The sequence below is a fragment of the Capricornis sumatraensis genome, chromosome 6 (assembly GCF_032405125.1).
Source record: "Capricornis sumatraensis isolate serow.1 chromosome 6, serow.2, whole genome shotgun sequence".
Lineage (NCBI taxonomy): Eukaryota > Metazoa > Chordata > Mammalia > Artiodactyla > Bovidae > Capricornis > Capricornis sumatraensis.
The window spans coordinates 16,896,494-16,910,863 of record NC_091074.1 but is presented as its reverse complement, the minus strand read 5'-3'; the positions used below and the strand labels follow the sequence as shown (position 1 = coordinate 16,910,863).

General features: G+C 50.8%; 1 protein-coding gene across 3 annotated transcripts in view; it reads left to right on the top strand.

The window, feature by feature from the left end:
- MSRA (methionine sulfoxide reductase A) overlaps nt 1-12,862 on the top strand; it is a 374,837-nt gene extending 361,975 nt beyond the window's left edge. For all 3 annotated transcript variants that reach the window (XM_068974235.1, XM_068974236.1, XM_068974234.1), the window contains one exon: nt 12,137-12,862. In XM_068974235.1, coding sequence (XP_068830336.1) covers nt 12,137-12,301 — 165 coding nt within the window. In that variant the 3' untranslated portion in view covers nt 12,302-12,862. The remainder of the gene's footprint in view (nt 1-12,136) is intronic.
- The last annotated feature ends 1,508 nt before the right edge of the window (nt 12,863-14,370 follow it).

Here is a 14,370-nt window from a genome sequence, read left to right as displayed (position 1 = left end):
ATTCAGAGGAGAGACAGAAAGGAGAGGGAGAGAGATCCATTTCCTGTAAAATGAAAAGCCATGAAAGGAAAACTCATATAGGAAAAGTCACTTGAATTCCTTTTTGAACCCAGCAGATTCAAAAGGAAAGAGAAACCAGCAGTCCTTGAATGTGTGATTGATGTCAGTGACCTCACAGGTGAAAGAGGAGAGTGAAAAAGCTGACTTAAAACTCAGTATTCAAAAAACTAAGAACATGGCATCTGGTCCCATCACTTCATGGCAAACGGGAGGAAACGATGGAAACAGTAACAGACTTTATTTTCTTGGGCTCCAAAATCACTGCAGACGGTGACTACAGCCATGAAATTAAGAGACGCTTGCTGCTTGGAAGAAAAACTATGACAAACCTAGGCAGCATATTAAAAAGCAGAGACATCACTTTGCTGACAAAGATTTATATAATCAAAGCTATGGTTTTTCCAGTAGTCATGTACTGATGTGAGAGTTGGACCATAAAGAAGACTGAGCGCCAAAGAATTGATGCTTTCGAGCTGTGGTGTTGGAGGAGACTCTTGACAGTCCCTTGGACTGCAAGGAGATCAAACCACTCAATCCTAAAGGAAATCAACCCTGAATATTCATTGAAAGGACTGATGTTGAAGCTGAAGCTCCAATCCTTTGGCCACCTGATGCGAAGAGCCTACTCATCAAAAAAGACCCTGATGCTGGGAAAGATTGAAGGAAAGAGAAGCGGATGACAGAGGATGAGATGGTTGGATGGCATCACTGACTCAATGGACATGAGTTTGAACAGACTCTGGGAGTTGGTGAAGGACAGGGAAGCCTGATGTGCTGCAGTCCTTGGGGTTGCAAAGAGTCGGACATGACTGAGCGAGTGAACAGCAACCTCATGGGTGGAGGAGGCACTGCAGAAAGCAGAGCCAGTGGGCGGGGGCAGATTTCAGCTACACAGCTCTGGGCTCCTCCCTGGGGTTGCAGCCTGACTGTGCAACTCAGCCTTCCCTTCCCATGCCAGGGCTGCACCCAGTCCAACCTGCTATGTGGCTCCTCCTTTCGATGTCCAAAGTGAAGAAGAAGGAAGGAGCCAGGAAATGGTGCTTGGAATTTGTAAGGTGCAGGGACGTGAGGACGACAATGGAGTTGTGGAAAAATGAATAGCCACCTCTTTCCCCACTGTGGCCCGGTTTGCCCTGAAGCCGTGGCTGCAGCCAGGCAGGTGAACCTGAGAGGCATCTGGCAGCTTTGCCTGGGTTCAGGTGAATCCCTTTATCCTGTAGCATGTCCCTGCATGTCTCTGTGACCACCGGGCAGTGGATACACAGAGAGTCTGTGGCTGAGTTACCTTAAACGGGAGCAAACGGAAAAAGGTAGACCATAAACTTGACGGCTCTGAAGGTCTCTTTCTCTGTCTGCTTTTTTAAAAGACAGTTTTAGAAAATGTTTATTTATTTAATTGAACTATGTGGGGTCTTAGTTGCAGCATGTGGCATCTTTAGCATACAAGATCCAGTTCCCTGACCAGAGATTGAACCTGGGCCCCTGCACTGGAAGAGCAGAGTCTTAGCCACTGGACCACCAGGGACATCCCTCCCTCCCCCCGACCCCTGAATCTGCTTTTGTCTCTTCCTGCTGTTCAGCTGAGTCCCGTTCAGATTCCTCCCACCCAGCCAGGCCCTCCAGCACCCTTCACGTAAGCTTCATGACCCCTCCCGCCATGCGCGTGGAGCAGACCCACCACTGTGCTCTCAACAGTGGACATAAGATTCCCACGTCAGCCTCCACTCCTTCAGGAACCCTTTCGCAGTGGGTTGGTTTTGCCCTCCTCCACGGCCGCAGCAGACTCTGCACCTCTAGTATTCCAGCACGTTCTTCCCTCTGTCTTCACACGTGTGTATGACCCGTCCCCTCCAGCAGAACCCTGCCCTCTCGATGGTGGATGGTGGTCCTCCGCACTCCCAGCCTGTGGGTGGGGCTCCCACCTTGTCACTGTGAAGGGTGTTAACCACTCCTCTGCACACCCAGGCCATCCCATCCTCGTCCCTGTCTAAACCATAAACTCCTTGAACTCAGGGAACGTTTCCTCTTCAGCCCTGCCTCGCCAACATCTACTACATACACAGAGGGCACTTAAGAGTGCAATTGCTCTCGTGCCTGTCACGATTCCCGCTCTAGAGATTGTCTTGTTCACCTCTCTGTTCCCAAGGCCTAGCACAGTCCGCCACACCACGATCGCTGAAATTAGTTTATTAAATGAAATTGGGGAGTTTCAAAAACTTTATTTGCAGGAAAGTCACACGATGGGCTTGCGTGTCTGTCTTCCTGGAGCTTTCAGCCTCACACCCCAAACCAGGGAAGAGCAGGGTCCCTGATAGAGGAAATGAAATATTCTGTGGGGACTCCGCTCCAGGTGGTCACTGGCCTCACACCAGGGCCAGCTGCAGCAGTGCTGGCTGCTGTGGCAGAGTGAAAGTGAAACTGTTAGTCGCCCATTCGTGTCCGACTCTTTGGGACCACACGGACTGTAGCCCCCCAGGCTCCACCATCCATGGGATTCTCCAGCCGAGAGTACTGGAGTGGGTTGCCATGCCCTCTAGCTCACGCCGGTGCTGGAGGGCTTGTGCCCACAAATGACAAGGGTCCCTTCCCCTTGCACCCTAGTGATCAGAGCAAGTCACGTGGGCAACTTGACATCAGGAGTGACATTGATAACCATGAACACAGTCTGCCAAGCTTGTCCTCTAGAGTAGACGTTTTCAAGTCTATGCACATGGATCACCTGGAGAGGATTTTAAGACACAGATCCTGATTCAGTAGGTCTGAGGAGGTGGCCGGATTTTGCACTTCTCACCGTTGTGGACACTCTGAGGGCCAAGGGGAAAGCTTTGAATCCTTCCTGGTGAGACTGAACTCCTTCCCGACAACCCACCTCTGCAGAGACTGAACTGAGCTCATAGCGCTCTCGGTTTGTGTCGCAAACCAAGAAAAACCTCCTTGCCAGTCAGAAGACACTCGTGGTTCACCTCGAGGGCGAGGCAGGCAGAGAGGACTAGATAACGAAACCACAAACAGCGCGACCCAACTGCAAAGTCTGGAGGAGAGAGCACAAGAATGGGGCAGCTGTTCTAAGAAGCTGGAGTCCTTCGATCCAGAGGCCACGATTTGCATAAGCAGGTCTGGCACGTGGGCCGAATTAGGTCTAATTGTGCCACCTCTTGGTCGCCTGTGACTCCCTTAGTTTCCCGGAGCCTGGAAGGGTCAGGGCAGCTCTGACCGGGTCTCATGAAGGCTTCAGCCCCGTGGGGCATCTTCCTTGTCTGTGGCGTGTCATTGCTGTCCCAGGATCTTCCACTTGCCCTTGCAGGTGCTGACGGTCACTGATGGATGGAGGTGTCCGTGGTTCCAGGACCTGGAGCCCCTGTCACTCCAGGGTCCTCTCTGATGTTGGGGGCGGTCAGCCTGTCCCCTCCTCCTTGTGGAGGAAGCTGAACCACTGTGGGCAAGGGCACACCTTCTCCCCACGTGTACCTACGCTTGTGCGGTGCTGAACTGCAAACACGCGTGCCTCTGCTCAGCTCAGGAGAGACGGTGTTCTTCTTCATAGTTAGTTCAGTTCAGTCGCTCAGTCGTGTCCGACTCTTTGCAACCCCATGAATCGCAGCACGCCTGGCCTCCCTGTCCATCACCAACTCCCAGAGTTCACTCAGACTCACGTCCATCGAGTCAGTGATGCCATCCAGCCATCTCATCCTCCGTTGTCCCCTTCTCCTCCTGCCCCCAATCCCTCCCAGCATCAGAGTCTTTCCCAATGAGTCAACTCTTCGCATGAGGTGGCCAAAGTACTGGAGTTTCAGCTTCAGCATCATTCCCTCCAAAGAAATCCCAGGGCTGATCTTCAGAATGGACTGGTTGGATCTCCTTGCAGTCCAAGGGACTCTCAAGAGTAGTTTTATTTAAAAGCCGTGCCAATCACTTTATACCCTTTCACCCAAAGTTTTGATTGATGGCAGTCTGGCCAGCCCGAAGCTGCTGGTGGAATAAAACTGCTGACTTGGGCGTTGGCTTTGACTGAGCTTATTAAACGTGCATGGTGTGTGCGTGCGCACGTGTGTGCAGGATGAAAACAGCACAGGATTCGATGGAATGAGATCTGGAAGAAACTGAAGGGCTCTCCGTTCAGAAAAGGAAAGTAGGAACCGAGGAGGGGCTGTGCCTGTACGTGCTCCCTGCCGCCACTAGAGGGCGGAGTTCAGGCCGGCCTCTGCGTCTCCTCGGTCCCGCCCGGAGCCTTTTTCTCTATCTAAGGCAGAGCTGACTGGCCTTAGGCAGCAGTCTCTGGTCGATTTGTTAAAAGTCCGCCCCTAATTTCCTGTGAGCTCAGTATCAAAAACTGGATTTCACTTCTAGGACACTAATTTCTTCCCATGAAAACATCTTTTGAAAGTGATCATAACATAAAACACACTTACATGTTCCAAATAATTACATCAAAACCGAACACATGGCTGAATTCCTTTGGTGGGTGGAGGAGGTGGGGTTTGCTTGGATCAGGCTTCTCGAGGCTTTAAAACATGCATCTGAACTGCAGGTACCTTCTTCCCTTCCTGGTGACTTTCTCACTGGCAACAGAGCCATTTCTCACTGGGTTTTTAAACTGTGATGGAAATTAAGATACACCTAAAAATGGTTAAGATGGGGAACTTAAAGTTATGTGGATTTTACCACAATTTAAAAAAAAAAGTGAGATGACCAAGAAATATGTTGCATTTTTTGAGTCACAAGGATGTGAGCAGGGCTGGGGGGGTGTGATCCATGTTTGGGTGCCTAGGTCTCTTTTGGAGATTTTAAAATAACTCCTAAGGGGTTGGGGGTAGCACCTTCACCTGGCTGAGGTATTCTTGCAGCAGTGCTGGAAATAGGGGACAGGTTCTCATCTGAATCAACCCTGAATACTCTTTGGAAGGAGTATTCCAAAATACTGAAGCTGAAGCTGCAATACTTTGGCTGAAGCTACAATACTGTGGCCACCTGATTCAGCTAACAGCTGGCTCACTGGAAAATACCCTGATGGTGGGAAAGGTTGAGAGGAGGAGGAGAAGGGGGAGACAGAAAATGAGATGGCATTACTGATTCAATGGATATGAACTTGGGCAAACTCCGAGAGATGGCGAGGGACAGGGAAGCACGGTCAGACACAACTTCCCGACTGAACAATAACAGGTTCTCATCAGAGCTCAGCTGTGAGTGGCTGTGGACAAGCCTCCTCTCTCCCCGGGCTTTACTGTCCTCCACTGAGAAATAATAGAAATAATTGTTTCCTCTTCGTGGGCTAGAGTGTGTGGAGAAGCCCTTTGGCGACACAGTATAGGGACCTGGGACTGAGGCTGCTTCTTTGCCTCGGTGTCCGCCCTCCTCAGGCCCCGCCTGTGGAGCCTCCAGGCAGGCGTTCAGGGTGGCGTCTGTCTGTCCCTCACAGTAGGCCGAGTAGCCCCAGACACTGCGAGAATCAAAGCTGACAGTGAGCTCGTTAGCAGGTTGCAGAAGCAGAGTGGTCTTGTATTCACTCATTTTGATGAAAGAAAGGCTTCCTGCCGGCAGCCCTGGAAAGATAGGTCCGGCCCAGGACACTCCCACAGGCAGACACGCCCCGCCACCTCCTCTGCAGGCTGGGGCCGGAGCCGCCCGCTGGGGGCAGGGAGCCCTGCCCGGCTCTGGGAGCACCCCCCGCAACCTCTTTTTCCCGCCCCCCAGAGACGGGCAGCGCAGCCGTAGAAGTAGGGCGTGCGTGGGAGGGAGTGGAGGTGGAGACCTGCCTACCGAGGGCAAGATGGTGGGCTCCTTTCCCCCAGGCTGGGCGTTGATGGGAAAGTGGGCCAGGCCTGCCACAAAGTCAGCACGTGCCAGGGGGCCAGGTGCCATCTCTGCCTGACCTTGGATGCTCATCAGAGCACACTTACTATGCTCTAGGGTGCATGTGTGTGTGTCTGTGTGTGTGTCCGTATGTTGGTGTGTGTCTCCGTGCGTTTGCGTATCTGTGTGTGCGTCTGCGTATCTGTGTGTGCGTCTCTGTGTATGTGTATGTGTCCGTGTGTGTGTGTGTGCACCCCTCCAGTATGTGTGTGTGCATGCCTCTCCAGTGTGTTTCTGTGTGTGTGCACATGTGTGTGTGTCTGTATGTTGGCGTGTGTCTGTGTGCGTTTGTGTATCTGTGTGTGCATCTCTGTGTGTGTGCATGTGTGTATGTGTCCGTGTGTGTGTGCATGCTTCTCCAGAATGTGTCTGTTTGTGTGCACATGTGTGTATGTGTGTCTGTGTGTGTACCCCTCAGAGGAGGCAGGCCCTGGGAGGGGCTGGGGGCAGTAACTTGCTCTTGCTAAGGGTGCAACTGAGGAAGCAGAGGGCCCGGGCTCTGGGAAGGAGGGAAACCAGGGACGAGGCAGGGTTTCTCGTTTTCCTACTTCCTCTGTCTTTTCATCCAGTATCTTTTGTGCAATTTTGTCCTCACTTCCCGGTTTCAGATGGAGGTTGAGGATAGCCCTGAGCTAAGTGAGGCTGCAGCCCAGAGGCCGCTGGCCCAGTGCACGGGGGTGACCTGCACCCTAGAGCAGACGTGGCCAGGATGTCCTAGTCTAACGGGAAGTGCAGGAGGGCAGCATGCGGTTCTGGCTCCGGTGGGCTTTCATCGCCATTTATTCTCAGGCTCTCCTCTCAAATGAGAGTGTGGTGTCTGCCATCTTGTGGCGGAGCTTGGTACTGCCGGCCCCCGCCCCACACCTCCTCCCTGCGGCTCCTGAAGGCCTCTGCTCTCTGGGTCGTGGCGGGTAAGGGTCACTCAGAGCCTGGCCAATAAGCGCTCATTGCCGCCGGCTCCCTGCCTCTGGGAAAAGAAGCTTCTGGAGAAGGCGGCTGTGAGCTCCAGGGCCTTATGAAGGTTGTCCTTGTTTGTACCAGGAGGGTGGCCGTTTGTGAGGGAGAGGGGTCCACGCTGAGCACGTGGTGAGTGAGGAGGTGACCCACAGAGAGGATGGGCCAGGGTCGGGAGTGAGCGGGGACAGCCTGGGTCTGAGATTCTCAGATCTCAGAGCAGGCCGACTCTCATCCAGAGCGGTCCATCGTGGCCTCGGCGGGGAAAGGTGTCAGGTCGGAATTTAAGGTCACCTTGGCACATGGGGACTCGTGTCGGAGCTTAGGGTCTGCTGAGTGGGGACCAGCATCCCCGCATCAAAGTCCGGCCATTGTGGCTGAGCTTCCGACTGGCGAGGGTGTGAACTCTGCTGGTAAGTCTGGGACCCTCAGAGTCCAACCTTCGATTTGGTACTTGGCTCTGGCCACAAGAGACAGGACATTAGTATCAATATCTGAAGTCAGTCTGAGAAGCTCTCTGGTTCTCTGAACTTAGGCCGGGCTTGTCAGGTCCCAGCCCCACATCTTTCCCTTTCATAAGCTCTTAAGTGGCGCCCGGAGCACAGCACGCACCCCGGAGTGTTCCCTGGCCACAGCCACCTCATGTTGCAAAGCCAGCCGCCCATCAGTGGTCCTTCTTCACAGGCAAACCTTAGTGACCGTGGAAGTAAATGCCTGGCACCACAGACGGTGGGTGGGGCACTGCTGTGCTTTGCACGCACGATGAGGCCACGCTTGACTCGAAGTCTGACCAGGATGGTTAACCAGTACCCTGGTCTTGATGCGCAGGGAGGTTTTGTTTCCTGCAAACAGTTCTGGCGCCAAAGGCCAAGTTCACTGGCTGGGGTTCATCACAGAAACAGAACATGTTTGAGATATCTTAAGGGGGGTAGTTTTACAAAGAGAATTTGGTGCCTCCAGAATAATCTGAAAGGCTGCTGGCGTGAAGGTCAGGGAACAGCGCCTCTGGAACTGGGGATGCCAAAACGTGACAGAAATTGCTAGAATCACTGTGATGACTGCAGTTGTCCTCAGCACAAGAGCCCATGGTTCTCAGGAGGAGCTGACGGGGCCCCAGGTCTCCTGTGTGCCCACTCCTGTGCCCATCCTCACAGCTATGCCTGGCGGGTGGTGGCTTCTCCCTGGGTTTGCCTGCCAGGGGCCGCACGCACATCTCCCACTGGTGGGATCTAGACTGGGGCCGCTGGCAGTAGGATCTGGGAAATGCAGTTCCCCTACTTGCGGCCACGGCTTCCCTGGTGGCTCAGGTGGTACAGAATCTGTATGCTAATACAGGATGCCTGAGTTCAATTCCTGGGATGGGAAGATCCCTGGAGAAGGGAATGCCAACCCACTCTGGTATTCTTGCCTGGAGGATCCCGTGGACAAAGGAGCCTGGCGGGGTACAGTCCATGGGGTCACAAAGAGTCGGACACGACTGAGCAACTAACACTTTCATTTTCACTTTCAACTTGCAGCCTGTGCAATAGCAGGGCAAGCTGAGAACATCAGGGCCAAAGCGCAGTACTGTACACACACTTAAATACTGACAACAGTAATAGTTACTTCCTTCAGATGGCTGTTGTGAAGCTGAAATTAACACAGAGTGTGGCACACAGTAAACCCTTGATAATTGCTCGTTTACAAAAGATTGTCCCAAAGTCAGAATGGCTCCCCATTTTCCTTTCTAACCCTTATAAGGAAACTGCCTGCATCTGAGCTGTGGGGTCCAAACCTCAAGCCTTGGTGAGGCCCCTTCCATTAATCCTGCACCTGCCCGTCATCAGATCCTCTGTTGGCCTCGTTCTGGCTCAGAGGACTGGCAGGAGATCCAGCAGAAAGGTGAAGGCTCTCAGGGAAGAATGGATCAGTGAATCATGCATGCTTGCTAAGTCGCTTCAGTTCAGTTCAGTCGCTCAGTCGTGTCCGACTCTTTGCGACCCCATGAATTGCAGCACGCCAGGCCAGTCGGTAATGCCATCCAGCCGTCTCATCCTCTGTTGTCCCCTTCTCCTCCTGCCCTCAATCTTTCCCAGCATCAGGGTCTTTTCCAATGAGTCAACTCTGCAGGAGGTGGCCAAAGTATTGGAGTTTCAGCTTCAGCATCATTCTTTCCAATGAACACCCAGGACTGGTCTCCTGTAGGATGGACTGGTTGGATCTCCTTGCAGTCCAAGGGACTCAAAAGAGTTTTCTCCAGCACCACAGTTCAAAAGCATCAATTTTTTGGTGCTCAGCTTTCTTCACAGTCCAACTCTCACATCCATACATGACTCCTGGAAAAACCATAGCCTTGACTAGACGGACCTTTGTTGGCAAAGTAATATCTCTGCTTTTGAATATGCTATCTAGGTTGGTCATAACTTTCCTCCCAAGGAGTAAGCGTCTTTTAATTTCATGGCTGTAATCGCCATCTGCAGTGGTTTTGGAGCCCCAAAAAATAAAGTCTGACACTGTTTCCACTGTTTCCCCATCTATTTCCCATGAAGTGATGGGACCAGATGCCATGATCTTTGTTTTCTGAATGTTGAGCTTTAAGCCAACTTTTTCACTCTCTTCTTTCACTTTCATTAAGAGGCTTTTTAGTTCCTCTTCACTTTCTGCCATAAGGGTGGTGTCATCTGCATATCTGAGGTTATTGATATTTCTCCCAGCAGTCTTGATTCCAGCTTGTGCTTCCTCCAGCCCAGCATTTCTCATGATGTACTCTGCATAGAAGTTAAATAAGCAGGGTGACAATATACAGCCTTGACGTACTCCTTTTCCTTTTCCTTTTTCCTGTTGTTCCATGTCCAGTTCTAACTGTTGCTTCCTGACCTGCATATAGGTTTCTCAAGAGTCAGGTCAGGGGGTCTGGTATTCCCATCTCTTTCAGAATTTTCCACAGTTTATTAATGATCCACACAGTCAAAGGCTTTGGCATAGTCAATAAAGCAGAAATAGATGTTTTTCTGGAACTCTCTTGCTTTTTCCATGATCCAGCAGATGTTGGCAATTTGATCTCTGGTTCCTCTGCCTTTTTTAAAACCAGCTTGAACACCTGGAAGTTCATGGTTCACGTATTGCTGAAGCCTGGCTTGGAGAATGTCGAGCATTACTTTGCTAGCATGTGAGATGAGTGCAACTGTGTGGTAGTTTGAGCATTCTTTGGCATTGCCTTTCTTAGGGATTGGAATGAAAATTGACCTTTTCCAGTCCTGTGGCCACTGCTGAGTTTTCCAAATTTGCTGGCATATTGAGTGCAGCACTTTCACAGCATCATCTTTCAGGATTTGAAATAGCTCAACTGGAATTCCATCACCTCCACTAGCTTTGTTCATAGTGATGCTTTCTAAGGCCCACTTGACTTCACATTCCAGGATGTCTGGCTCTAGGTGAGTGATCATACCATCATGATTATCCGGGTCATGAAGATCTTTTCTGTACAGTTCTTCTGTGTATTCTTGCCACCTCTTCTTAATATCTTCTGCTTCTGTTAGGTCCATACCATTTCTGTCCTTTATCAAGCCCATCTTTGCATGAAATGTTCCCTTGGTATCTCTAATTTTCTTGAGGAGCTCTCTAGTCTTTCCCATTCTGTTGTTTTCCTCTATTTCTTTGCACTGATCGCTGAGAAAGGCTTTTTTTTTAATCTCTCCTTGCTATTCTTTGGAACTCTGCATTCAGAAGCTTATAACTTTCCTTTTCTCCTTTGCTTTTCACTTATCTTCTTTTCACAGCTATTTGTAAGGCCTCCTCAGACAGCCATTTTGCTTTTTTGCATTTCTTTTTCTTGGGGATGGTCTTGACCCCTGTCTCCCGTACAGTGTCACGAACCTCCGTCCATAGTTCATCAGGCACTCTGTCTATCAGATCTAGTCCCTTAAATCTATTTCTCACTTCCACTGTATAATCATAAGGGATTTGATTTAGAGCATACCTGAATGATCTAGTGGTTTTCCCTACTTTCTTTGATTTCAGTCTGCATTTGGCAATAAGGAGTTCATGATCTGAGCCACAGTCAGCTCCCGGTCTTGTTTTTGCTGACTGTATAGAGCTTCTCCATCTTTGGCTGCAAAGAATATAATCAGTCTGATTTCGGTGGTGACCATCGGTTCAGTTGTGTCCAACTCTGGGCGACCCTATGGCCCGTAACCCGCCAGGCTCCTCTGTCCATGGGATTTTCCAGGCAAGAATACTGGAGTGGGCTGCCATGCCCCGCTCCAGGGGATCGTCCCAACCCAGGGGCCGAACCTGCGTCTCCTGCATTGCAGGAGGATTCTTTACCGTCTGAGCCACCAGGGAAGCCCTTCAGTGACTCATGCCAAAAATTAAAGTGGATTTCCCATGCTGGGCCAATTCGACAACTTCCTCTTAAATGGACCAACAACAGTCAAATCCTGATCTCTTTCCTCGCACCCCCGTCTAAAATGGAATGTGTGAACCCAGGTCGCGTCTCTGTGGCCTTGAGCTCAGAGACCCCGAGCGCCTGTACCAAGGAAGAACTAGGGCACAGCTGAAATCCAGAAGGGAGAGGAAACAGGCGGAGATCCGCGGGGAGCAATGTCTATTTCTTAATCCGTCTCCTGCCCCAAATAGCTGGGCTCTCCTCCTCCACTGGTGTTCACTGTGTCCCTCTGCCTGGCAGCAGGTGCCACCAGGCCTTAAACTGGGTCACAGAGGGCGGCAAGGAGCCGACCAGGCCCGCAGGCCACAACCTGCCCTGACTTCACTCCCCAGGCTCCAGACTGGAGGGGCAGAGCCCAGACTCCAGGCGGCCCCTGCCCTCCAGGGCTTCCCGGGGGGCCCCTGCTGCCCAGAGCCCCAACCAGCGAGGGGGGCATGCTCTGTCCACCCCGTGCGGGGGCAGAGGGGCCACACTGCCACCCCTCCCACTGCAGCCGCAGTGAGTGCCCTCAGGGACCCCTCCTCCCCAGGGCAGCCAGAGGGCCCACACGAGGGCGACACCCTGGGGGCAGAGCTAGTGTAGAGGGCAGAGTGTAAATTTCAGAATCAGAAAACAAACTAATTAAACCCCAGACTTGAAACCCCACAGCCCTGAGACACAGGGAGGGAGATGTTTGCTTGCTCAGGATAACCCAGCGGGGAAGTGGCCGGGGGCAGGCCCCAAGCGCCCACCGCTGTTCACCACCCCCGCCCGTGGCCACGTGTCTGCCCCTCCCGTCCTGACCCCGCCCCTCCTCCTTCCCAAGATCCCGGGCATCTGGTCCTGATGGTGCCTTTGTCTCCACAGGTTCTGTCGGAGCATGGTTTCGGCCTGATCACCACGGACATCCGGGAGGGACAGACCTTTTACTATGCGGAAGATTACCACCAGCAGTACCTGAGCAAGAACCCCGACGGGTACTGCGGCCTCGGGGGCACCGGAGTATCTTGTCCCCTGGGTATTAAAAAGTAATTTCTCCCCACGTGGTCAGCCCTCGAGGTCACAGCAAAAATGCTACCAACAAATGGGGGAGTTCTTTTGCGGTTCACGCCAGGGATGTTTTGTAGTCCCCAAAGACATTCATAAAAATCTGGTTTATTAAGGGGTAATTTACATGAAGTGCCATGGCAAGTTGATAACATGTAATTTATTTTCTAATAAGTTATGGTGGGAGGAGCCCGCGGTGAAAATTTTTGGATCGTTTGATGTCTGAATGAGGATGATGAATAATCAGTGTTCACCTTTTTCGTGCTTGGGTGCCTGCCCTGGACGTCAGGGAACCAAGCTGGCAGAATGTGTGTTGGGAGGGGAGAGGTCAGGGCTTCCTTCACCACATCCCGCCCCTCTCAAAAGCCCTCCTGCCCTTCAGTGCCTTAAAATTTGCAGACGTTTATAGCCTCAATGAATCGTTCCCTGAAATACTTTGCTCAGCTGATCCTGTACATGTATAAGGGGCTTTCTCTCTCTTTTTCGCCCTCCTCATGGCAGGGAAAAGCTATTAGTTAGCTTGATAAATTTTAATGCTTTGCTCACAGCTATGACATATGCTTGTTCTAATAAAGGTCTACAGTCTGCTAATACAAACTGATGTCTCATCTGTCTTTTGCTTGTTTAGGTAGGATACTTCTAAGTGTTATAAGATAAATTTTAGAGCTCTCAAAAGCTAAGTATCATTTTCCCCCGAATGGGAAATCTGATTGCAATCTTTAGAAAACATGTACAGCTCTAGCTCCGTGCAACTTTAGTAATAATAGCTGTTTTCCATCCACCTGTTATAGTCTTCACATCAGGGGCTAGTCCAGGCAGAGAATAGACTCATGGAATCCCTGCCCTTAAGAGGCTTTGTATTGAGGACAAGGAGTGGAGGACACGTGCAATAAACAGGTAAACCTGTGAATAAGTAAGATAATTTCTGGTCCTCACAAACGATAGGGAGATGGCAAATCAGATAAGCTAGTAAGTTGGGCCTGGGGGCTGTGGAGCTGTGTTTAGAGCTGTTTTAGCTAGGCGGTCGGGGGAGGTGGTGCCATGTAAGCTGAGGACTGAATACTCTGAATGATGCAAAGGAGAAATGAACACACAGGTTGGGGCGGAGAACAGCATTCTGGGGTCAGGAGGTGGATGGAGAAATATAACACGGTTCCCCCTGGACAGAAGCCGAAAGACCAGGAGGTGTACGTGGCCCAAGGCAGGGGGAAATTTGTGGTGTTTGAGAACAAGGAAGCCAGTGGGGCTGGAATGGTTGTGAATGAGAACGGTATTAGGGAGAAGTATCCCAGAGAGATAGGAAAAGCCAGACCATGCTGAGTCTTCTAAAGGCCTGTTAATAAGATTAAAAAATTGTATTCTAATTTGTCCTTCCCCTACCTGCTTTCCCCTTTGGTAACCATAAATTTGTTTTCTATGTCTGGAGTCCGTTTCTGTTTTGTAAATAAGTGCATTTAGATTCCACATACCAGTGATATCATACGGTACTTGCCTTTCTCTTTCTGACTTACTTCACGGAGCACGATAATCTCCAGGTCCATCCATGTTGCCGCAAATAACGCTGTTTCATCCTTGTTTTGTGGCTGGGTGATATTCTGTTGTGTATGTATGTACTGCATCTCCTGACCCATTCATCCGTCAGTGGACACTGAGGTTGCTTCCATGTCCTGGCTATTGTGAATAGTGCTGTTATAGACATACAGGTGCATATATCTTTTTGAATTTAGAGATTTCTCCAGATATGTGCCCAGGAGTGGGATTACTGGGTCATATGGTCACTCTATGTTTAATATTTTTCAGGAACTTCCATAATATTCTCCATAGTGGCTTCACCAGTTTAATTCCCACCAACAATGTGGGCGAGTTCCCTTTTCTCCACACCCTCTCCAGCATTTGTTATTTGTATTTTAATAATGGCCATTCTGACTGGTTAAAACCAATTCCTCACTGTGGTTTTGATTTGCATTTCTCTACTAATGAGTGATGTTGAACATCTTTTCATGTGCCTGTCGGCCATCTGTATGTCATCTTTGAAGAAATATCTGTTTAGGTCT